The sequence below is a fragment of the Falco biarmicus genome, chromosome 2, assembly GCF_023638135.1.
Source record: "Falco biarmicus isolate bFalBia1 chromosome 2, bFalBia1.pri, whole genome shotgun sequence".
Lineage (NCBI taxonomy): Eukaryota > Metazoa > Chordata > Aves > Falconiformes > Falconidae > Falco > Falco biarmicus.
Window position 1 is genome coordinate 118,825,958 of NC_079289.1, and position 25,598 is coordinate 118,851,555.

The following is a 25,598-nucleotide window of genomic DNA, read 5'->3' on the forward strand; positions in this document are numbered from 1 at the left end:
AAGGCATGTTACAGAGGCTCATTAACTGTAAGCTAAATTAACTGTGAACCAGGCTGTCAACTGTTTCTTTTACATTGGGCTTTTTTTTTCTTCATAAATTTGTCCCATTTCTGGGCGTGACCATCCACTTCAGCTTTTAGAAGAGGTGTTGGCTCTCTGTGCTATGGGCTTTTCATTTGTTTTGTTTCCTATAACTGTTTTCAGGGCTGTCTCCTTCAGGACCTGAAACACTTACAGGGTTCTCTATGTGCTTGGGAGTTTCAGGCTCCTTGATGCTGTGCACTGTGTGGGTTTTAAAGGCATTAACATCCTTTTTTTTTTGAGAAGGTGGAACTATCCGACACCTACAGGTAAGGCATGTTACACCAACGTGCCTTACTGTTTCCTGCTACTACCACTTAATGACTCCCAAAATATAAAAATAAATCCCCACTCTGTAAAAGCTTACCATCTGATGAGTTTAAAGTCTTAAGATGAATGTGCTCACAGTATGTGAATTATTTGGGGAAATCAAAAGCGCTTTCTGCTTTTGTAAAATGCTTGGTAACAACAGCAATGTAAAACCCAATAGGAATTTAAACGTCACGTAGAATATTAGAAGGAAAAAATCCTCCCTAGGAGTTTTACTGTTACAGATCATTTGCTAGAATCTTTGTGGACTCTTGAATATAGCTGGATACATTACATTAGAGGAGTTGAGATTTGAGATGTGTTCTGCTATTGCTCACAGAAGGAAACTACAGTTATATAAGGATATTGTTAAATCTTGCGAGATGTATAATTATAACTTTAAACAAGCTGTTAAATTATTCTCCAATTAGCTTTAGATATATCGTGTTATTATCATAGACCAGTCACAATGAGGAAGTACTCAATGTTGAACAGCAGATCAGTTTTTAATTGGGAAAACAACTAAATCATTAAGCATGCAAGTATGAAACATGACTTCCTTCCAGAAGTGTTGTTAAAACCTGTAGAGAAGAATAGTTAAGACTCTGCTAGAGCTCTACAGACAACAGAGTGAGTGGGTCTTTTGGGACTGTTTGAAAGTTGATGGTTGTTTAAACAAAGGATTACTTTTTACTGGAATCAATACCGTGTGAATGCTGAGACACCTGCTTGTGCAGTTCCCTTCCTAATTGTCTTCAGAAGGGCAGATCCTTCAGAGTGGCAGTCTGGATCTATACTTACTTCTTGCCTAGTCCATAAACGTGCTTGGAAGGCATTTTGGAGCACTTGTCCATTTTATACCACTGTTTTATGTGTCAGTTTGCCAGGATCCTATCTCTAATCATTCACGGTTCCTCCAGAGTGAACAAGCAGATCTCACTTTCTGATTACATGTTTGTGAAGCTGCTTCAAATGTTCTGTCCTTTTGTAGTATGAATCAAACCCATTAATCTGATGGGATCATCATGAATGGCTTCTACGTTTCCCGTGTTTTCAGCCGCCAGCTGCTCACTATTGAGGTAAATGCTAACTTTGGGAGCCGTCATGGTGGGATTAGATGATTTTTCTTCATCCTCCTGTAATGCAGGGTCTTTGCTCCTTCTTGGTTTTCTGTGTTTTCCCTTGACACTGTGATCAAGTGATGCATAACACATCTGAGTGGCAGACTCCACCTGGAAGGAAATTCATTTTGTATTTAACATTCAGTAGTTATGCTTGCCTTAAAATTGTGTCTTAAGACTTTTGGAGTATGTCTACACTGTAATCATAATGGTGGTTGAAGCTTACCCAAACTAGCTGTAAATGAATTCATTAAAAGCACAAATGATTAAGCTGTGGCAGCACAGAAAAGAGACCAACATAATTTAATAATAAATGACTCATGTTCCTGGGATAGTGACAGTAAGGAAAAAATTGAGTGTTATTGGAAAGATTCTCTGGGAATGAGGGCAACCTACATAATCAGTTCAAGTTCTTTGGGATGCAAGACGTAATCTCCGTTTCTTTCCAATTATTTATTTATTTATTTATTAATTAGAATCCAGTTACTAGCAACAACATTTTTTTCACAGGCTGGCTATGCAGAAAACCAAAGGTGGGTAATTCTTGTCTGTATATATGATCTCATTTCCAGTGCAAAACGTATGTTTTGTGTGTCTTCCCCTTGCTTCTCTCTGGTTTTCAAACCAAATTGTGAAGCACTTTTGACATGGGAATTTTCATAGAATGTTCTGTTTCCATGGAGTTAATGAAAACAAATGTCTAAATTTTTTTAAAAAAAGGTATTTCTACCCTCTGGAAGTGTCCTGAGAGGGGGGCTGGAAATAGGTGCTTATGAAATACGTGGAAAATAACTCAGGAAATTGATGCTAGGAATGCTTCAATCACAAATTTCAGTTGAAGCTTGCATGCTTTTAGGCATCCAGGTATCTCAAAAAACCCCCACAAGTCTGTAGAAAAACAGTCTTTTTCATTTGTTAAGGCAAATAGATTTTGTGCTGGGCAGGAGCGAGCCAATCAAACTCATGACTATCATGTGGTGCAGCTTGTGTTTTCACTTGGTTGATTTCCAAAATAAATAAAATTAATTCTTTACATAAGCCATGGCGGTAGATGCAGACTTAATGCAGCCTGATCTGCATGCCTGTGACTGAGCTTTATCATGCCATACGGGTAGAAATGAGCTGTCTATTATTCTCCTGCTCCCTCGTTAATGACCCAGATTGAATGAAGGGTCAAGTCTGTGCTTAAATTCCCTGATGAACTGAGACACTAACGCATGGTAATTTTTGTGATGAGCAGTGTGAAGATTTTTGTTATATATTGTCATGGGAACAACACAAGACCTCTGAGACAGGCTACGTTACCCTAATTCAGAAATCCAGAATTAAAAGTAAAGATACCTGTAGCTGGTTAACAGGCCTCTGAGGCTGGGACTTCATCTGCTCGTAACATTCCTCTATAATTTGTCAAAGTAGAAAAGTGTTTTAGTTATTAAGACATGCTACTGAGTCTTAGAAGATCAAGTCAACGGATCCTGTTACAGAACTAACTCCCCCCAGTTTGCCCGTTTTGAAATTACATGCAGATCTCTCCCTCTATTTATGGACAGGCACATAGCTAAAAACTTCAGACACATAATGTGAAAATGAAAATAATTTTCTGTTCATATGGATGGGAAGCTTCTCTTTATGCACTAAGTGGCCATCCTTTTAGACTGCTAGGAGGACATCTTTCAGTTAGGGGGTAACCACGTACCGATGCATTTTCCAGCATAGGCAATTGTTTCTTGGGCTGAGAAAAAGCCTGTGAGTTGCAGCAGCTGGTGATTAAATTCTATTCCTGGCTCGACTTTCAGTTTTCTGTAAATTTGGTGCAAGTTATTTTCTCATGCTGTATGTCATTTTAGCCATCAGTAAAAAAAATAAATTACTTCCTTACGGTTTTCAGACTTTTGTGGTGTCAATGCATTTGAATGTTAGCTGAGATAAACTTATGCAAACCCTGTGTGAAAGAGTTGGGGGTGGGGTTGGGGTTGGGTTTTTTTCCCTGTAGCTCAAGTACTTTATTTTCGCTTAACCCCAAATAAGGCTAGCAAAAAAGTTGTGTTCATGTTACTTAAATACTGTTTGAACACCATAAGGGCTTTGAGAGCCATACCCTCAGCATATCTAGCTCTAACTGCAGTTATATGCTGTTCCTGCCTTTAATGTGGTATCTCTCTGCCAAGGATTATTAAGTTCAGCCCGGTAAAGCAGAGAAAAGCCATGTCTGCCCACCATTCAGCCACTGGGCTTGTTTCAGCCTGTTCGTCAACGTTGCTGGTGAGCTGTGGACAGCCACAGCCGAGAACTGGTCTGTGTTTGTTTCTGCCAGCTCTTGTGGCAGCATTGACTTTGGGCAGTGAGTAATAGGTGTCTCAGATTGCTTTAGCATGCGTGGATCAAGTTGTTATTTCAACTGGTGGAGCTTTACATATAGAAAAGCTCTTGGTTTTGAGGTATTTGGCTGAACGGGACCATTTGGACATTTGGTAAAAATACCAAATTCAGTATGAGACATGGTCTTACAAATGGTAGTGCTGTATGATGGTTTGCAGTTCTATCCCAAGTAGGTATTAATACAGCAATTGAAAATGGATAGATTCTCAAGTTTGCTGTTTGAGAAACACAGAAAGTGTTGGTCGGTCGTCGGCTTTTAACCTACATTTATTATAGTTTCTGAACAGACATGTTTTCTTAAAGTGAAGCTTACCTAAAATATCTTGATTAAGATTGCCATAAACTGGGTCATCTTCCGTGTAATAGTCATCACAGCTAGAAGGGGAATACAAAAATACTTTTAATTCACAGAATATGTTTTATTTAGGATGCCACTGTTCTACTTGAAACATTTAACACACGTATAGCAATAGCAGATTGTATGTGATCTAAAAAAAGAGACCAAAAATATTGAGTGGGGAAGAAATGGTAATGCCTGTGTTCTGAAGAGAGATTTGTTATCTAGCCAAGAATTGAACTCTTATTCCCTGTGACTTAGTTAAGTATAAAGCTAATCTCAAGACTACTAAGCTACTTTTTGATTCACTTCTAGAAATGTTAATGATCACTGAAAGGAATCCAGTTCGTGTCCTCTGAGACCACTTTGCAGTATAAACTGAAGCACTACATGGGTCTTTTGGGCAATGTTCTTAAAAAGTCCACTTGATTCAACTGAAATACTTACATCAACACCAGAGAAGACCAAAGCAAACTTCAGCTTTGGATTTTAATGGGATGCTGTGTTTCATTGCCTGGTGTTTTAAACGTTTAAAACTGTTTTGAACCATGTTGGTAAAATGGGAATTGTTAGTGGGAAGCACTGTGTAACCTTATTCCTGTTGCATCCCTGTACTGTGCCTCATCAGGGGAACAAAGTAATGCAAACACCACTACTTCAGGGGTATTCTTCAACTGAACAGGCAGTAATAGACAAACAGAGACTTCCAACTTCAAGCAAATTTGTAATTCATTGGTTTTGCAGAACAGTGAATGCCTTTGTAGGTTTTTTTCAAAGTCCTTCTATATTTCGGTAGAGATGAGACTCTAAGAGAAATGAACTTGTAACAGATCACAAGGTAAGCAGCAGCTGTAAGCAGCCGCTGTATTGCTCTTGAAAGTCATGTGTAAAAGTGTGTGAAATGTAAATACACATAAATTATTTTTTCACAAGTATTAAGTATCAGGCTATGATTTATCATTGTTTTCTGAGACTTCTTTTATTATAGATTTACTGAGTTTGAGTGATAGTAAATAGTGGGTTTGCTCGATATCTTGTACTTCCTTCAGTACACCAAATTATCATATTAGCATGCAGTTATTTCATTGCTGATAAAATGATTGGAGTACATCTCTCCCCCATGATTTTTTTTTCCCCCCTGTTTTCTTTGGACAATTTTTTTCCACGACCATCCTGCTCTTCGACATTTCCAGGCAGGCTGTGTAGAATATTGGATTTTCCTCTATGCTGTCCCTCCAAAGCCATCTGTCATTATTTATTGCTTATTTCACCCCTGCCGGAAAGAAACCTTTTTTATCCAACTTACCTTGGACTGTTGTCTTCATAGTCTTTATACATTTTAGCTGGAAAATTTGTTTAAAACAAAAAAGAAGAGAAAATGAAACATTCTATTTTAGAACACTTCACATAATTGTCCCAACTGACATGCTTTCGATTTCACTGTAGAGAGCTAAACTGAAAGCTCTTGGGTCTCAGGACCTTTAGTTGTCCCCCTGCTTTTCTCAACTACTTCTGATGACTACAAGAAATGTTTGTGTTATGACCCTGTGCTGTGGCTGCGAAGTCTATGTTAGTTTGCAAGACCCCCAAAATTGTAACCCATGCAATTAATTCCTTATTTCCTCCTCCTCCTGCTTCTACCTCATCGTCTTCTCTGTCGAGGGAGGTGAGTGGTCTTTATATTACAAGGTTGTGGTGGGTTGACCTTGGCTGGAGGTGCCTACCTAGCCACTCTGTCACTCCCCTCCTCAGCAGAACTGAGGGAAGAAAATATGATGGAAAAAACTTGTGGATCAAAATAAAGGCAGTTTAATAAGCAATAGCAAAAGTCATGTGTGCGGAAGCGAAGGAAAACAAAAGATGTATTCCCTACTTCCCATCAGCAGATGTTCAGCCAGGGCTTCAGCACGTGTAGTGGTTGCTCCAGAAGACAAATGTAAATAACGAATGCCCCCCTTCCTCCTCCTCTCCCTCAGCCTTTATATCTGAGCAGGCATCATATGGTTTGGAATGTGCTGTCAGTCAGTCTGGGCCAGCTGTCCTGGCTGTGCCCCCTCCCGAGACCTTGCCCCCCAGCCCACTGGTGATGGGGGAAGGCTGGAGACAGCCCTTGCCGTGCGAGCGCTGCCCAGCCGCAGCCAGCGCCCTGCCGTGCTGCTGGCACCTTCCCTGCTGCCAGCGCGAGCACCGCACCGCCAGGGCTGCGGGGGGCTCGGCCAGACCCCACACAAAGGTGAAGGCTTTATTTGTTTTACTAGTTCTGTTGCTTGTATCTCTAAAAGAGAGATATCCTGTGGCCCACATCAATGAATCGACCAGAAGCGGAGAGGCAATGGCTACAAAGAGATTTATTGCTAGAGCTTGACTAGTAACTCAAGAATGCCTGGGTTATTTCTGCCCTCTGGTCCAGGACCTCAGAATTTGCCACGGTGGGCTCCAATTCCACGAGCAATGCAACATCAGCCGATCTGACCGAAACTTACTCAAGGTTAGTTTTGTAAATGACTGTCATTTTTCATCATAGAAATATCTGCTTAGTGGCACTAAAAGACAAAATAAGCCAAAAAGCGCACACACCCATTCCACAACACTCCGGCAGCGCTTCATTATCCTGTAAAAATCTAATCCTCGTGCTGGGTGAGCTCAGTCTATAAGCACAGCCTTCGATTGCTGCAGGTGATGTGTGTGTGTGTGTTTAATGTGGTTGAACCCACCGGTGTTTGCCTGCCCACCCATGCGCGTACAGCGCCGGGGCAGTTTGCCCTGTGTAAAGGCAGTTTTTCCTGAATGGGAACGGTGAGGATTGTACAGCTTAATAACTGTAAAATTGTTTGCATAAGAGAGGTTGCACCAGCATAATCAATTCTGTTTAAGAAGTCATAGTTGATTTTAACCAAAGCCAGAGTATGGCTGCAGTCATCCCTCTAACATAAATTAAACAAATTAGTTCCTTATTGTGAGTGACACCTTGGTTTAAGAGCTACATTAGGATCCCATGAGGAAAATGAATTAGAACTTCTTTTTCAAACTAATCCAATTAAGCATAAAATACGTGTGAAATCTGAAATTCAAATACATGTTCAGGAATTTGGGGAGCAGAAAACTTTCTGACATTTATTTTGTATCAGTGCAGCTACTTAAAATAAGTTATCTGAAGCACACTTAAAAAAAAGGAAATTACAGATGTTAAAAATATACTTCAAAAATAAAATTTTAAGCAGAACCAAACTTTTCACCTAGTTCTATTGCTTTGTCTTCAGAGAATGGATTTGGGTAGCTGTTTTTAGCAGCTGACTGGGCAGTTAGCAATCATTCTGTAATACTTGACTCCTCAAAATTTTTCAAAGTTACATCCTCTCTGCTAGGAATCATTCTTGCCAAAAGTTTTTTGTTTTTTGTTTGGGTTTTTTTGTTGGTTTGAAATCTGCCAGCAATGATGTCTTCTTCTACGGACACTTCAAACACTCAAGCTCCGTTCCTCACCGACAGACACCATTACTTACCTTGCTTCTTTTTCATATAGTGTGAAATGTTCAGTATCAATGAAACAACCAAAGCCAAACTCACACAGGCAAGAACTCCCCAGACAGAAACGTGGCAGTCCATTTCTGTAACAGAAATACATCAATTTTATAGTTTGTGTTGTCTTGACAGGTTTACTGTATTCTTTGTGGTTGGTTGATTTTTGCTTTCTGTAATTGAAGCTGTTATTTTGTTGTTTACTCTGTGACAGCCGTTTCTGTACAAACAAAATAATTAATATCAAAACCAGATGTTAAATAACAAGAAAGCAACATCAATAGACTGTTAGCAGAACTACTGTTGAGTAGGAATTCAGCCAAAGGTTGGACAGCTGGTTTGCCTGTAAGATGCGGCAAAAATCAGAAATTGCTAAGGAAAAAAGTCATCGTAGTGAATAGCTTTGAAATTATTTTTGTAGTTGTCTTTAACTTACTATTTGCAGTAAATTTTGGCCTAAATTCTAGAGTTCATGAATGTAGTTCTGGAGATTAGGTCAAAGCAACTTACTGCACTGGAAACATCTCTGAATAATCGCAAAGACCACCAGGTTTTAACAATCTCTGCAAAAAATTTCAAACGTTAGTTATGTGTTTTCTTGCGTATCCCATTGAAACCACTTACTGGTACTCATATCCTTGCTGTCTGAGAAAGCAGAGGACATAGTGACAAAGGATGAGCAGTAGCTGGGAACCGGTGAACCCCTCAGAAGTGCTGCGGAGAAAAACCTGAAATGCTCCTGAAAAGTCACCTGGTAAAAGGTGGGTCAGCGTAACTGAACAGAGTGTCCTCTTGCACTGAACTGGCCTCTCCTTCGAGTCCTGTTAGAGACACCCCCCCCGCACCAAATGTATTTTGTTGTTTAATTAATTCTTTCATTAGCCTAGCTCATACAAGTTTTCCATCACAAAGCATGCTGAAGAAAATAGCTTATTTGTGATGGTCTAATGGCCAGAGTGATCAGCATGGCTGCAGATGGCCTGCGAAACCTTCCCATGAGGAAACACTGAGCCAGATACCTGAGTGAAAGGAGCTTGAAACTAGATTTCTCACTTTCTCCAGAGGCATGTCTCAGGTTCTTGTAGATTTGGGGCGTCAAATAAAGCCCGGTCCCAAAAAAACACACCAAAAAGTCTAGTTGAGCAGAGCAGGCAAGGGGAGGCTGGATGATACTGAGTGAGGTTTGAGCAGGTCCTTGATTTGCTTTTTTGGTTTTGATGTAGGTGGATCCCTTCAGGAAGCTGACACTTCATTTGCTTCTTAAAGGAAAGGTGAGGTGAAGGAGTTGAGGAACACGCGTTCCCACGTTGCCGGCCAGGGGGGTGGGGGTGCTGCTTGCGCTCCTCTGAGCACACAGACAGGCTTTGTTCCTTGGCCGACCAGATCCAGCTCACCTTGGGAACTGCCCCTTACAGGTTTGGTCCTCGAATTATGCTGGTGCTGTAAAAGCTTGTTTAGTTTTGTTTTATTCCAAGCCACAGATGTTTTGGTGGTGATGAAACAAGATAAGCTAGTCCTTGGTAGTAAAACGTCACAAATCACATGGGCTTCCGTGATCAGGTTTTCTTGCTGATCAGAACTCTCTTTTAAAAGGAACGAAACACAGCAATAAGCTGTGACATTGGCAGACTTGTGACTGGTTTTTGCACATGGTCCTTCCAGTGGCCAGTTAACCTTTTGTTTGAACTAAATGTCCAATTTCCATTCCTTTCTTTTCTCCTACTTGAGTTCTCCCAGAGGTGTTTACAGGTTCTCCATGACTGCAATGCTGCTTTTCATGTTGAGAGGCACTTTTTTTTTTTGCCATGGGATACAGACATTCCTGAGAGACGGCACCCGCGTGAAGCAGCAATACATTATTCCAATTTTTCAGAGAAGGAGTTAAGAGAAAGGGAGATCCTACATTGAGAAGGTATTATCAGGCCACATCAAGAACCACCAGAGTTTGGAACCTGTTTACTCTTAGAAATAGTCACTCAATATTTTCATTCTGTGCAACCTGTCCAAAACTACAAGAAGTCAATGTCAAAGGCAGGAACTTTTAAGTCTCAATGCAGTGCCTAAATAGTAAGAGTCATCCTTCCTTCCTTCTCTTGTCCTTTTTGTCTTTTCTGAAGTGATTGTTTCCCATTTTTCTGATAGAATCATAGAGTCATTTAGGTTGGAAAAGACTTTTGAGATCATCAAGTCCCGCTCCTAACAGAGGACTGCCAAATCTGCCACTAAACTATGTCCCTGAGCACCACATCCATGTGTTTTTTGAGCATGTCCAGGGGTGGCGATGCCATCACCTCCCTGGGCAGCCAGTGCCAAAGCTTCACCACCCATTCAGGGAAGAAATTTTTCCTAATATCCAATGTAAACCCCTGCCCGGCGCAGCTTGAGGCTGTTTCTTCTTGCCCTGCCACTACTTACCTGGGAGATGTCTACACCTCCTACACCCCCTCGCTACCACCCGCTGTCAGGCGGCTGTAGGGAGCGATCAGGTCCCCCCCGAGCCCCCTCCTCCCCATGCTGAGCACCCCCAGCCGTGTGCCCCAGCCCCTTCCCCAGCCCCCTGCCCGGCTCTGGACACGCTCCAGCCCCCCTACGTCCCTCTGGGCCTGAGGGGCCCGAAACTGAACCCAGGGCTCGAGGTGCGGCCCCGCCAGCGCCGAGCACAGGGGCACGGGCACTGCCCTGGCCCTGCTGGCCACACCGTTTCGGATCCGAGCCAGGGTGCTGTTGGCCTCCTGGGCCACCTGGGCACACTGGGGGCTCATGTCCAGCCGGCTGCTGACCAGCACCCCCGGGCCCTTTCCATGGGGCAGCTTTGAGCCGCTCTGCCCCCAGCCCGCAGCGCTGTGGGGCTGCTGTGACCCACGGGCAGGACCCGGCACTTGGCCATGTTGAACCTCACACAACTGGCCTTGGTCCATCCGCCCAGCCTGCCCAGACCCCCCGCAGAGCCTCCTGCCCCCAGCACGTCAGCACTCCCCCCAGCCTGGTGCCAGCTGCAGACCTGCTGAGGGTGCGCTCGGTCCCCTTATGCAGATCGATAAGGGTATTAAACAGGACTGGCCCAAATTACATTAATTTCATATTTCTTTTCCTATAACTCATTTTTTTGTTTGTTCTCCAGGGAGCAAAAGCAGTATTGCAGCCTAACAGAGGGGCAGCATGTGTAACTGTGATAAACGCTACAGCCCTGAGATTCATTAGAATAAAAAAAGCAAGTAGATATTTAAGGTACAGTTCTGATTGTACTGAATGCTGTAATTTAGCTTTCTGATTCACAAATCCTATTTTTTCCCTGGTGTTTCCAGAGCAGAAGGAGAATTCTTAGTTTTGATTTGATTATTTTCAGCCCTTAACTGAAGTGGAGGAGGAAATCAAATTTTTGATGGCAAGTAGCCTTTTTGTGTTTCAGCTTCTCATTTAAATCGGAATTATTCTCTGGAAAATAGTAAAGGTTGGGAAAAAGTCGTTTCGCTTTCCAGTTTCAAGTGTAACTTCTACAATATTTGAGCAATCCCACTTCCCTAGGACTTAAAAAATACTTTAGCAAAACGCAAGGCATGAAATTTGGATTTCTAATAAGATTTACCTATGTTTTAAATCCCACAGACTATAGTTCTTTCTTAAACGTGATTTAGAAAATTGCATGGGTGTGGGGAGATTGAGAAAACAACTTTTAAATTGTTCCTAGCTGAACACTACTTAGTTTATTTTAAAATTTATTTTCCACAACTCTGACTTAAACATCTGCTTGTATTTCAGTAGAATGTATACAAACAAATATGTGACTTCTGTATCTTATTTTTTAATCTTTTTTCTCTTTGCAATACGAGCTATTTGTTCATCAGACAACACCAATTGTATTTCAGACACAAAAGCATTTTTCATTTACTGCATGAAACCATAGTAATGGCCTTGATCAGAAATACCGTAGTGCCACTCGGAGTGCTCTGTGCTTTTCTAACCTCACTTCCAAGTTAATCTGCCTTTCCAAGTACAAAATATGACAGATTTTGATTTTATATCATAGCTTTACAGATATACAACTCCCAGCTCTTTCCCAGGTGTTCTCATGCTGCCCTTACAGTTGTTGCCGATAGGCTAGCTATTTACATTTACAACTGCATTATTTAAATGTTTACTACTTTGACAGCAGCAGCAGTAGAAGGAAAGCCGAATGCCTGCGTGAAGAGCAATTTGCCTCCTCAGGTAACTATACTGCTGTCCCTATATGTATAATAGCAGATGCAAACTGTGACAGTTAACTGCCTGTGCTAAAGCCAAAAAAAATCATTAGGTGACTGTGGACGGAGTGTGAAATAAACAGAAAGAGAAGTCTGTTAGACTAGTTATAGTCTGCTCTAAAATAGTGTCTTTTATTCTATTTTCTATTTTTAATTCTCATTCAAGTAATCTTCTGTCAAATGTAGCAAAAACAGGTTATAATTTTTTACATATTATATCACTATTCCAATCCTGTAGCACTGTGTTCAGGGACATTTTCACTCAATTGCTGTCAAACTGATTTTTTTTTTAAAAAAAATAAATCATTATATCTTTATTAAAAAAGTCCTCAGGAAAAATTTGGCCCCTGAGAATAGTGCACTATGATTCTAATAGGAAAAGCACAAATTCCACCAGGGCTTTCTGTGTTGGAAAACCTAAGAGTGATAGTGGTTTGTTCATAAGAAATCATATTGAAGCTGTTCTTAAAGTAGTGTGCTCCTCTGTGAAAGAAAAGTGTTCATGGTATAGTCAAGGGTTTCATGAGAAGGACAAAAATTCTCATTTTATTGTTAGAAGTTGGGTTGTGTGAGTGGGGGAAGTATTATATTTAATCATTATAAAGACAACAGCTTTTTGAATATCCAATACCGGAATATCTCTAGCATTAATGATACGTTCCTATTCTGCTGCTGTTTCATTTCTGTTTGGAAACAGGGTCAAACTTGGAGTTGCATCCAAGTAGTTTACTCCATCTGGATGATGGTTTTACTTTTCTTTAAGGATGGTGTTACTTGCCTCCTCTTAGTATATTTTACACCGCTGTAAACTAAGGCACTATATCCATACAACAAAATACGGGCAAACAAGACATAGTTAATTGTTCTAAAGACGTAGTTAATTGTGCTTTTTCTCCTTTTTAAATCTATTGATAAATTTCTCCACCAAGGGAGACAAGACACGAGAATAAATAGACTTTGGGTCACTTGTTCTTAGGCTTTCTCTTTGCAGGGTTCATTACACTGTAATGGGGGGGGGGGGGGGGGGGCAGAAGTGGGAAACAAAAAAATAACCAACCAAACGAAAGACACCCCCCCAAACATTCTAATCGTTCCTGGATGAATTTCTGCAGTTCCACGTTATTGCAACCCAAAGGAGTGGATGTAATCATGTACTTACCTTTGGGGAAAGGGGCCAGATTTAACAATTTAGAGCTAATAGTAGGTGCTTATCCTTCCAACAGCGTAAGAATAGGTAGCAGAAGAACTGAGTTTTGTTCCTTCTTGTTCTAATGTGTTTTGTTTAGAAAATCCATCACAAAGAATAGCAGACAAATATCAAATATCATACTTCTGCCAGTTTTTCCTACTGAAAAGGGACCTGAGATGGGGAATACAGATACCCGTCTGGCTGGACACACCATCTACGGTATCAACTCCTCATTCTACAGAAGCAGATTAATTACTTTGGTCGCTACCAGATTTAAGATGATGATCTGGAGCACAAAATGGTTTGCCTCCTGTTGTTTCTGTCTGCAAATTTGTCAAGGATGAGATAAAATTAGTGCTTCTTTTTCCCCCTCCTCTCCAATTAAATGATGAGATAAATAAAGTTCTGTACTAATGACCCTTAGAAAAAGAAACCCATTAAGAGACTGATGAATGTTAAATTATCATTAAAGATGCTTCCACCTGTGTGAGTTTTTAAGACAGGATTAATTCTCTGGAAAGGTTTCCTTAAACTGCAATTAATTAGTGCACAACTAATTGCTTTGTAAGATATCAACTTCATACTTCAGAAAGGAAGCAGCATATTGTAAAATAAGTCCTCAGCACAGTAAATATTTTAAGCACAAAACTAATGCCAATGCTTAGTCTTCATTAACAAACCTTAATGAAGGTTTAAGCTGTTGATGATAACTCATCATCATGATTATTATTAATAATTTGACTTCAGAACCCTGAGCAACCTTCTTGGAAGAGTGGTAATTACCACAGTGTGTTTTTACTGCTCCTTTGTTTACAAGTTGGTAATACCGAAAAAATAAGGCTTACCTGGTTTTGCTGTTTCTAGGAATACTCCCAGCCCCTTTATCCAGCGGGAAATCAAGTGACGTTGGCAAACCTTGGATGCTCTTTTGCTTTGGGCCTGGCAGCATGAAACTATCTCTTGAGTTGCTGTCAATCTTAAAGGTCTCCAGTCTCTTTCTTTTTTTTCACCTGCTTCCTTACAAACAGGAAATGTGGTTCAGGCTTTTACAGCCTCGCTGGCAAACTGACGGTCTCCTTCAGTGTTTACCTCTGAGAGAGGAGTGAAATATTTATGTGCGCTTGCATTTATTATCCACCTGTCTTGCCGCAGAAGAGCATGTACAGGACTATTAGTTCCATTCTGTGTGATAAAAACCTGCTTTTGTAATATTCATATATTACAGATGAGTAATGCTCATGCTTTAAGTCTTCCTGTTTCTGATGTTATGTTGAATCAGCAGAAGTATTTAAATACTTCTTTAACTAGATTACAGGACTATTTTACCTAGGAGTGCTATTTGATTCTGTCTCTTGGGGTTTTGAAACCAAGTCTGAAAGTCCGTGGCTGAGAGAACCTCCAGTTTAGCTGAAACAGGATTCAGAGGCGTGATGCACCACTGCCGGCTGTGGAAGGGCAAGTTAGGATCATAATATGCTTCCTCCATTTTTTGAAGTCCGTGAACCTGGGCCAACAACTTGGAACAGTTGTGGAAAAAGGATAGATCAGCTGTGTGTATTTGTCTTTAAAATCGAATGAAACATGCCTGCGTTTGGGTAGAGAAGCCATTTTATTCTCAGAATCGGAGCAGCTTCTTCCAGAGGAAGCTCACATCGAGCACTGTCAAAGAAACTTTTAAATTCTGAGGTTTTGCTGGGGCGGGGGCGGGGGGGGGGTGGGGCGGGGAGGGTCAGAGTAAATGGTTTTATTGCCAATTATGCATAACCTAGAAGTGGGAAGTGTTTCTTAAGAGAAAAAGCAAATCACATGACTACGTTCATCTTTTTTGTAATATGTACATATGTATGTTTATTTGGGATGTTATTACTCTGGAATATTATGTTTCTATTAACTGCCTTAGATTAATGCTGAAGAAATAATTTACTGGATTAGCATCTTATTGGAACATGAAGGAGCAGGTTAGTCCTGGGTAATATAATAGAGCTTTCCATTTGAGTCGAAAGGTGATATAGGCTTAACTACTCAGAACATGACCATAATGAAGTGAGTTTGATGAGGAGAGGTTAATAGAAAAATGCTGAAAATGGTGGGAATTCTTACACTTTATATTGTTTTAGAGGTTGCAGTTATCATGATGAAAAATTCAATGGAAAACAAGGTTATTTGAAAGTGGACTTAGCTTTGCCACTTGCCAGCAATTGAATTTAGACACCTCACTCATATGGGTAGAATCAACATTTCTCATTGTTAAATCAAAAGACGTGAGTCCATCACATTTCACTGAAAACCACGATATAGAACTAGAGCTCCTTTCAGTAAGCGATGCACTCCATGATCTGGAGTCTAGACTGTGGCTTTAAGTGGGGAAGAGATCCAGGTTTGTGAAGTAGAGACTGCAGTTCGTGTGTTTGAAAGTAAAGGGTTTGTCACAAGCTTAGGGAAGGGGAAGGACTCGAGCAGTTGGAATGGCTAAATCCCATCATTGCGTGTTGTAGGATCAAGTGAACAGAAGAGCCCCGGGGCCATCTGATGAGAACGTGCATCTCAAGAGGAGGCTTCTTGTGAAGAAAACCAAGGGTCCTGAACTGAGAGAGAAGCTGAAGAGAGTGGGGGAGACGCATTGTAAAAATTGAGGCACTTGCTTAGTTCCTCAGCTAAGAGCACGAGGAGCAAATCTGCGATCTGCAGAGCGCTCAGAACGAAATGCTTACCAGCCGGAGCAAGGAATGAACTGCTTTGGCGGGTAGCGAGGGGCACAGCGGAAGGGCGAGCGCTGGGAGTGCAGCAGGGTTCGTACTCCTGGCGGTGTGTTAGTAAATCGGCTCTCCAAGCGCAAATTGGTGTAGCGTACCCGCTTTGCCTGGCTGCAGGAACGCAGGCTGTTGGGTTGGGCATGAGCTGGGTGTGCTGTTCTGGGCAGCCTGCAAGAGAGGGAAAGCTCTGTTAGATAGGAAGAAATTGTTCGCTGCAGGCTGTAAAATCCATCATCAATACAAGACTCCTTACTTTTCTTTCTTGTCCTTTATAGTGGTGCTACATTAAAAAACTTAGTGAGCTGGTAGTCGTCTTAAAGTGCTGTTATTTGTGATAATAAAGACAAGGACAAATCATTCCTAATTTAGAAAGATAGGACATGAAGTAATGCTATTCCGTCTACATCCATCGTGTACAAAGACATTTCCTCTTCTTTTGAAAGTCCCCAAGCTGTAAACTGCTGGGTGCATATTCTGGGAAAGTGTCTCTGACTGCTTAGCTCCTTATGTGATCCTTGGTAAACGTGCTGCTGGTGTCTCCGGGATAAGAAGCTAGATCAAGTGGACATCTGACTTGGCTGGGAATAGGTCTTGCTATTTAAGTTCTTGGAGAATGTAAATGGAATAGTGTTAAATGTTGTTGTACGCAGATGTGTAAGGAGTAAGTCAATACTCAAATGGAGACAAATAAACAGTGCTGTTTGGCAGAAGACTTGGATGATCAGGTGAAGCTGACTGAGAGATCACTTGACAAAGTAAAAAAAGAGCTTATCAAGTAGTAGTTTGTTTGTTGTTCTAGGGAAAGACAAGCAGAAGCATTCTAAAGTAGGCATGAAAGACAACTCTACGTTGGGAAGGGAGGCCATACTTAGAAAGGGAGAAGGGAAGGGGGATCTTGAATTTTTTTTCTTTGGCTTTAGCTGAATCTTCCTAAGCTTGCTATTAGTGTAGGGGGAGGGGGAAGTACATTGCGGGCAGAGGGGCGTATCTTGAAAGTATATGGTGCTATCTACAGAAGATACTAGTTAGAAAACCTTCAGGTGCCTGTGTTAAGTGCTTATGCTCTAGGAGATGGTAACTCACACTTACCATGGAGTTCCTTCAACTTTTAAGTTTATGTGGTAAGTTAAGTGGTAGATATGAAATTGGAAGGTTTACACTGATTTTTTGAGGAAGGAGATATCTGGCAGCAGCCAAACATGTTAGATAGCTATATCTAATTTCTGTGATGAGATAGCAGATGTTGCCGTGGAGCATGGAGCTAAGGCAGGGGCTGACCAAGGAAAGATTATAATATTGCTGAGACCTCAACAGAGGAGGTCAGCAGGTTTCCAGGAGCAAGACCATTACTAGAATTTTTATATTTTTTTAAGTGCTTTTCTGGTTCTGGATGAACTGTGGCAGGATGGAACATTTTACTGTGGTTTCTTAAGAAGGCACAATACCTTAGCAGTTCCCAGCAATCTCCTCCAAGCCTGGAATTTGCTCTACATGACTGGAAACCTCAACGGAAAAGAATTTTCAGGCTTATTGACCTGAATGTCATTTCAGAGTTTGTACCTTCCCTTTCCTCAACCCCAAGAAATTGAAAAGCCTTCTTGAATCCTTCCTTTTTGACTTCAAAGAAGAAAGTTTGTGCTATGCTGCTTAAAGAAGATTTTGGGGGACTGCCTTAACTGTTTCTTAGAAAATTAAAATGAAATATGGCAAAATGCAAATTGAACAGGCAGCTGGCACGAGGCTCCAATGCATTTGACTCGATAGATCTGCATCTCTTAATTACTTATGAAGTGATTTGGTTCAGTGTGGTTTTGCAATGTATGTATGTTGCCAGCAAGTTGTTCTTCTCTAAGACTGCAGAATGCATGTTTATTCTAGCTTCCTGCAGGTAAAATAAACTGCACAGCTGACAACAGAATTGGGCCTCAAATGTCTACTTTCTCATCGATACTGAAATTGAACCCTTTCTTTGAAAAATAATTTTCATTTTCATTGTCAGTGCGAAGTGGCTTAGTAGAAACCCCCTTGCAAAAGATGAGAGACTGTAGTAAAAGTCTTGAAAAGTGCAGGTATTCCTGCAAAATGTGACATTTCTGTTTGAAGTGAGAATGTATTTTTAATAACAAATCTTCTAGGGTTTGCTGGGGAAAGTAGCTACAGCAGAAATGCTTTGAGAGGAGCTTGTGCTGAAGTGGAGCCTTGCTCTGGTTCTAATCTCGTGAACATATCGCAGAAGCAGAACTGTTCTTTCAAGCTTAGCACATGGCTCTTTGCTTGGGTTGCAGGTGCAGACCTGGCGCTCCCAGCGTGGTGAGCAGAAAGGAGCAGCAATGCTGCAGAAGGGAGCTTGGCGTGGAGCAACCGCCAGGACGAGTGATGCCTTTCAAGGCAGCCTCAAATGCTGCAGAGAGCTCTTCTGACTCCTACAGGGAATTCTGTGCTTGGTAAAATTAAAAAGCCCATCAGTGTACATTGTAGACAAAGTCCTGAATTTCACTGTTTTACTTACACCAGTGTTAAGCACAATGCTCTCTCATTAACAGCCCTGAAATTATGGCTCCTATTATAGACAGTTGCATGGGTTTCCTGTGGGGAAACCACAGGGGTTTTTTTCCGAACGCTACAAAACCTTATTGTAAAGGATTGTAAAGAGAAAACTTCTTATCTTGGCAATTCTGCACTGTCAAAATTTCCATTCAAAGCTAACACTGCGTGCTTGTGCAGCTTTGGGTGGAGCGTTGTGTGCTGTGAGAAAGCCGAGCTGTCTCTGCGTGACTGGCAGAGAGAAAACAGAGCAGATGCCGCTCCATCCAAAGCCTGCAGAGGTAAAGCGTGGCCATCCCATTGACTTCAGTGGATTTTATTTTCTGTTCAGACAGCCGCTGTGTCCTGAGAGAAATGTAACCTCTAGTGATACCTCTCCCAAGCCATGCAGAGAATGCATCGGCGATTAAAGCCGCTGTAATCCATTTACGTAGGTTTAGGATTTTTGTCGTTCCCCCTTGACACACTTTTATGAAGAGTGGGGGCAAATATTTCACCCTGGGCAGCCAAAGACCTGATCCCACAACTATTCCTTACGTGAGCCACCCTAGTGAAGCCAGTGGCCCCCCTCTGAGCTTGGCAGCAAACCCGCAGCTCTGTTGACTTGACCAAAGCACAAGAAGCATTTGTGAGCAAGGTGGTGTCCCTAAAACACCGAGCTTGTGCTTTTAGAAGTTGCTTGGTACTACCGTGAGCATTTCTATGTGGCTCGGCTGAAGCTATTGTGGAAAACCCAAGCTCGTGTGCCGGTGGCCTGGAGCCCCGTGGGGAGTCTCCCCAGATGATCTCAAGTCCCTTCCTACGGCGCTAAGGCTGAGCTAACAAACCCGACTCCTCCGCTGTGCTTGTCGCTGAAGCGATGAAGCCAATTCCAGCTCTGCCATGTGTCCCTTCATCAGCTTTGCCTCCGCAGGACTTTCTCGCCCATTGCTTCTGGTTTAAGTGCTTGGCTAAGAGAATGTCAAAACCTTGTCCCCTCTCCTGCAACACGTTAAACTTGCTCTGCTTTGAGTGAAGTGCTCCCAGATACAATTTGGAATGAGACTCACCCTTGCTTTGAGCAAAACACCACCTGTGCGCTAGTGAGTGGCTGGCATCACAGGTAGTTGTCCGAACTCGGGCTGCTGTCGCTGCATCTGAACCAAACCCTTTTCCACCACTTCTCAAAGCCTGTGTTATCACAGTGTGGTTCATGTTGGGTCTTAACTGGGCTTTGGTCTATCCCTGTTCTGGACACAGGGGAAGTTCTGAGTTGTCTACAGGCTGCTGGAGACCTAGGCTTGGCTGTCTTGTTGCGGGTTCTTGCTAGAAGTCACTCTGCGGTGTGCGTGTCTGCTCCCACCACCCTTTGCCATGATAACGCACGTAAAAAGCATTTGAACTATGTGGTTTTCTCCTCTAAAGTCTTCCCTGTGTTTTATCCCAGAGGAACACTGTTCCCCTAATGTGACACAGTTGCCAGAGGGCATCAGGAGAACCACAGACCTGGGAGTCAAGGGAGGTGTTTGTGCACATGTCTCCAAAGTCAGAAACAGTGACAAAGAAATAAAGGAATGCATGAGCCTGCTTCAACTTAATCTGTGATTGCATATATTTACCAATAAGGTGTCTTTGCAGTGCAGTGGAGTGACTACTTAGGCCTAATTAGTGTGCATGTAGGTTAAGATGAAGATTTGAAATAATGGCTGTGAAGCGAGCCCTTGGAAAGCAGTCAATGATGCACGGGGGTAGCGAAACTGAACTGCATCACTCGGCTAGCGAACCTTTCAGCTTAACAGTGTTGTGGTTGCATCTCTATTTAAAGAAGTATCTGGTAAGCAGATAAAAGTGCTCGTCTTGCCACTTTTAGGGCTGTTAAAACATGGTTTTCTTACTGCTTCGTGTTCAGCAGGGCGTTCGGGCGCTGGTTTGCTCCCCGTATAAACTGTCGGCGACTTGTTAGTGTTTGCAGAAAGTGAGAGCTGCAGGTGCATGGCAAGCGGCTCTCTTGTCCCACAAAGCAGTGTCAGGTGAGACGAGACTGAGCGTTCTGTACAGCCGTGCGCACTTTGGCGTTTCTCAGAGACCGAAGTAAGTGCTATACATGTTTAAGGTGTTTTCCTTGAGGATGAGAGTCCTGGATTAAAGTTTCTGCGTGGAGGAGGCAGGACAGGGACTGAGCTTCTGTCTCCATGTGGTAGCTGGGAAATGCACTCAGGGACGCGGGGAGGGGCCGTGGGCAGCCTTACCCCGTCCCTCACAGCTGCTGTGCCCCCCATGGGAGGCCGTTTTCCCAACGGGGGTGTCAGGACACGTTTCACTAAGCTTCCCGGCTACCAAGCTGCTGTTCCCTCGGAAGTCCGGCGTGGCCGAAAGCTGATCAGCTTTAAGCGAGCTCTGTTGGTGCCACTTCAAGTTTATAAACGGGCAGAATGATCCCACAGTTTTTATTTTTGCTTGCTTTCTAACCCAGACTATTACAGTCTTTCTGTGCATGTCCTGTGCTTAGTAACTTATTTCGAGTCTGACTACTTAAGAAAGGTGGTTTTTCTTTTATAAAGATATGCTACTTAAGAGTAATTTTTTGTCAACTTGTGTGTGTGTATGCAGCTCCCGCTTCCATAGTTGATGCTTAAGAAAGAGTTACTCTACGCGCTGTTAGTGGTACTGACGAATACTTGCTATATTGCTGAGTCAGGGCGTTATTTGTAGCACCATCCAGGGATGCAGAAATCTTTGCATGAGTGGCTTTTCTCCTTTTATAATCTAAAGAGCAAAATTACTTAGTATTTAACAGCAGTTGTGTGATTTGGTTGCTATTTAGAAATTTCTGTTCAGATGCTGATTTAACTGACACATTAAAGACCGTACATCCCTCTACATCACCACTGACGTACAGGTGCATATGGGCTCAGCTCTCTGTGTCAGGTGTCACCGGGGGGACCCAGGACGTGGTGGCTGGGATGGGAGTTGAAGGACTCCAAAGCAGCCAGCAGTGCTGCCCCTCTGTGTGAGCACTGCAGAAACAGACGGCATTTCTGCCTTTAAGACCGGTTGGTTTAGCAGAAAGTGTGCTAAAACTGTGTGTGGCTTGTAGAATCCTCTTTAGGCCACACTTTGTAGCTGCTGGAAAGGAAGGCTTTTCTAAATGGAGTTCAGGGACTTGATAGCATTCCCTTCAAGCGGAGGAGGCAGGTAGAGCAAACCATTTTCCAACCCCACCTACACCTCCCAAAGAGAGAGGTGGCATAGAATTAAGCAGCATAGGTGGGTATAGAGGTATAGGGAGGTGGATTATATGCTGTACCCACACCTCAGTGGAGAAAAAAAAAAAAAGTAAGTACCAGAACACCCCTGAAGCTTGAAAATGAAGTGAGGCAAGCAAGGGAATGGTATTTAGTATTACTGTTTGACCTGTACACACTGAGCTTTATTTTCTTCTCAGCACATGACTAAATGCATGCTTAAAATTGGTCATCTTCGCTGTAAGCCAAGCATCCTGGGTAAAGCATCGGTTTTATACCTTGCTCTACCCTTTACTTGAAGGGAAACTTTATTTCGGGAGTTGGAGCACCATGCTAAAATGGAGAGAAGAGTGTGAATCATTTTCTGTTGCGTGAATTATTTTCCGTTGTTCTTGGGACCAATTCTCCATTTTAGCTGAACAGTCATGACCTGGGTATTGCAGCTACTTGAGGAGAAAAAAGGTGTGGTAAAGACTGACCGTTTTGGTTTGTAGCTTTCTCCTACTGAATGCTTTTATTCTGCATTTGAAACATAAACATCACGACTGTATGTTGTGGGACAGTTCACAGAGGCTCATTTTTAATCACACAGAGGTGGCAGGTTCTGATGTGCCTTGCACCGGTTTTCCAGGAGCTGTGCTACAACTTGGTAGCAGTAACAAAACTGTGGAGTGCAAAGCTGGGATTTTCTCCCTATTTATACAAGACTGCTTTTCCTTTAACCGTTATTAACTTCCAGTACACATCAAAAGTTTGCACTGGTAACACTGTTGGAACAAATGTGTACTGTTGACGTGCAAAACCCAGAGTTTCTTTCTCCATAGCTAGAGGCTAAGGAGGTTCTTTTAAAGAAACTGTTGACAGCTTTTTTTTAATTGAGAGAAAAAAAACTCTTGAGGCCATTTGTAGCTCACAAAGGTATCTATTCCACTGGTTAAACATGTATAATTGGGTGCATGATTCATACACTGATGCTGTGATTTGACACTAATTTTTTTCCTCTGCTATCATGCCGTGGAATTCTGATTTTCAAAGTGCCCATCCATTCAGCTTAGGCAATGCTGAAATCCAGGGACAAGCTATACAGGAATGAATCGGTACTGAAAAGCTTTTTAAAGCTTGGTATAAAAGACTTCTTACAGGATTGTCTATCCTTGAAACATATCAAAACACTTTATAAAGTGAAATCAATAAATGCCGTGCATCATACACAGCGTGATCAGACACCCAACATTGAACTGCCGTCAGTTCTGATACAGAACACACCTCTTACCCAGCAGCAGCTCTGCCAGGTTGTTTAAAGCCACGATGGAAGGATGCCATCAAATGAGGGATGCAGGCTGGCTTCTCCTGAGCAGAAGGTTCCTCCATACACTGGAGTAACTTTTTCTCTCTTTCTGCAATCAAATCGATGGTACGTATGCAAAATCTTGGCTCTGAATTTCCTCTGCAAGTTCAGACCTCAAATGACTTTTTGAGAGCACTCATTCATGTCTAATCTATCAGAGGAGAAATCTGGAGTAAAGCTGAATGTGTGCAGGTTTTTAGGAAGGGCATTATACTAGTACTTCTAAAATTTCTGGAGTGAGGCAGTTTCTATCCTACCTAGCAGGCTTGTGTTTTATAACATCACTCATGTATCAACTCAGTAGTATCTCCCTGTGGTTGTAGAGAGCTTGACAGAGTAACTAGGAAATACTACCTGTACCTCACACTTTGACGCCAGTGTTTTTAAAGATGTCGCATTGATGATTTAGACGGTTAAATGTTAAGTTTGGAGAAGCAAAGAGGGGAGTGTGGTGGTGTGCTCCCCTCATCCTCTCCTTTATTTCCTTAACAGTGAAACACCAGCAGCAGTGATAACAAATGCCACTGGTCCGTGATGGCAATATTTGACTGTAAGTAGCTTCTGGGGTTTGACTTGAGGTCTCACAAAGTGGATAATGTATCTAATGCTCAACCCAACTGCATGCTGCCCACCTGGGGTGAGGGGCAGGCTTCACAGCCCCACGTTGCTTCAGCAAAAGGTGGAAAGGCTCCGCACTGAACCCCTCCGTGCTGAACCATTGCACCCCACTGACCTCTCAGTCCTGCCTTGCAGTGAGCATAAATGTGGCATTTAGATTCCTGGTTTGAGGAGGAGAACTCCAACCACCGACGGGTCAACATCCCTCCTCCCCGGGCCAGGATGCTGCTTTACTCGAGCTCCATTGTTGCAGTAAGTGCACTTGTCAATGACGATTCTAAATTTGTTATGTCTATCACCTTAATAAATCATCTGTTTTTATCAACTTTGAAAAACCGTTTCAGTGGCAGCCCTTAGACTGGGCTCTGGTGGGCAAATGTTGACTCTCCCTGGAAGCCCTTAGACTTGATGGGCAAACAATAACTCTGATGAGTGGCTGTACACATAATCCTTTAGACTCAAACCTATTGACCAAGTCTGAGACTAGGACTGGATCTAGCCACACTACCACAGTTACTTTACCCTAGTGTCCTTGAGTCTTACCACTTCAGTAGTTTGTTTTCTTTTAGCAGTTAGCACATCGCTGTCAGAAGGCTCCTTATTTACATTCTCGTTGAGCTCATCTACACCTGTACTAACTGTCCCTTCTTGCAGTGCCGAGTGGCCGAGCTCCCGACCTTCTCTCGCAGACAGTGAGGCTCTTTGCATGTTGATGGTTCCTGTTATCTATGCAACTCCTGTCTGCAGCAGAGTTTTAGGTTTCTCACTATATTTTTTCACATCCAATGCCACTGAAGTCTACTAGGAGCCAGAGGGGAAGGCATGCAAATCTTTACAACTTAGAAAGCACTGGCCAAGTAATGAGATGTCGCCTATGCCATCAGCACTTCTTAGAGCAAACTAGCTTCTTCAGCGGTCACGGAGAGCCCATGTTACCGTGCTACAGCAAGCATCACTGCAGCTGAGCCATACCCCTCCCCTCGCCAGCACGCTGAGGCTGCCGGTTAATTGGCAGCTGCCTTGCTGTGGCTCAGAGGTGAAGATGTTTGTTATCCTGGAGTGAGTTCAATAACTGTGCCGCTTTACGTCCAATGTATGTGGTTTCTGGCAAGCATGAGGACATTTCAGCTATCTTAACCCAAACTCCAGTTTAATTAGAGGATTTTACAGTGATCAATACATTCATCTGCCCTGTGCAAAGACTTTCTTATGATGATAAGCTGAGCAGTCAGAACTTCAGATCCTCCCAGCAGACACCCATGTTAATTTGGAGAGCTTTTCAAGCTCCTTCCTTTCAGGCCAGCTCAGTTCTGTTCTCATCTTTCTGCCTGTAGGCACAGAACCAGTCCCATGCCATCAGCAGGAGCTAGAGCCTTTTCCCAGTGCCAGGGAATTGTCCCATCCTCCTTTGTTCCCATTTCCTCCTTCTATCCCTGTTCAAAGGTGTCTTATCTTGGGAGAGAACACTGTGGCATGAAAACAAACCAATATATATGTATAGCAAGCGTCAGGTTGAGATACATAATTCAGTTTCCCACAGCAGGGTGGCATTTCTGAGGCAGGTGTTTAAGGTACAGAAAGGGATTTTCTGAGCTACCAGATACATGGCTTCTGTTGGCAGGAAAGCACCGGGGTTTGTGTTGCTTCATTAGAATGACAAATGGAGAAGCAGAGTGCACCGAGTGCCAATGCTGTATTTATCTCCACGCAGTTTTCTGTGCTTTCTCAAGGGGAATGTTTCTAGCTCAGAAAGAAACTGTGAAAACGCAGAGCGAGGCAGCAGGTTCCTAAGTCCCTGCATGTGCTTTTCAGCAGAGCATTTTGAAGCTGAATTACTTTGCTCTCAGGAAATTCCTCAGGTTGCGGATGCTTGAGTTTAACAGTGAAGCTGTTAGATCAAAGGTGGAATGGGAGCGTGGGTCTTGCTGGTGAGGG

General features: G+C 42.6%; 1 protein-coding gene across 2 annotated transcripts; it reads right to left on the reverse strand.

Annotated features, from left to right (window-relative positions):
* Positions 1-877: 877 nt before the first annotated feature.
* On the reverse strand, positions 878-14,256 carry LOC130144217 (T-cell receptor-associated transmembrane adapter 1). Of its 2 annotated transcripts, none has more exons than XM_056327568.1 (6): positions 14,022-14,256; positions 7,795-7,835; positions 5,534-5,570; positions 4,204-4,265; positions 2,853-2,908; positions 878-1,622 (listed from the first exon to the last, which is right to left on the reverse strand). In XM_056327568.1, the coding sequence occupies exons 1-6, from the start codon at positions 14,123-14,125 to the stop codon at positions 1,359-1,361; spliced, it is 564 nt and encodes a 187-aa protein (XP_056183543.1). In that variant the 5' UTR covers positions 14,126-14,256; the 3' UTR covers positions 878-1,358. The 2 variants fall into 2 exon arrangements, with proteins under 2 accessions (XP_056183543.1, XP_056183545.1); XM_056327570.1 differs by having other exon boundaries at positions 7,731-7,835; positions 14,022-14,176.
* Between the last annotated feature and the right edge of the window lie 11,342 nt (positions 14,257-25,598).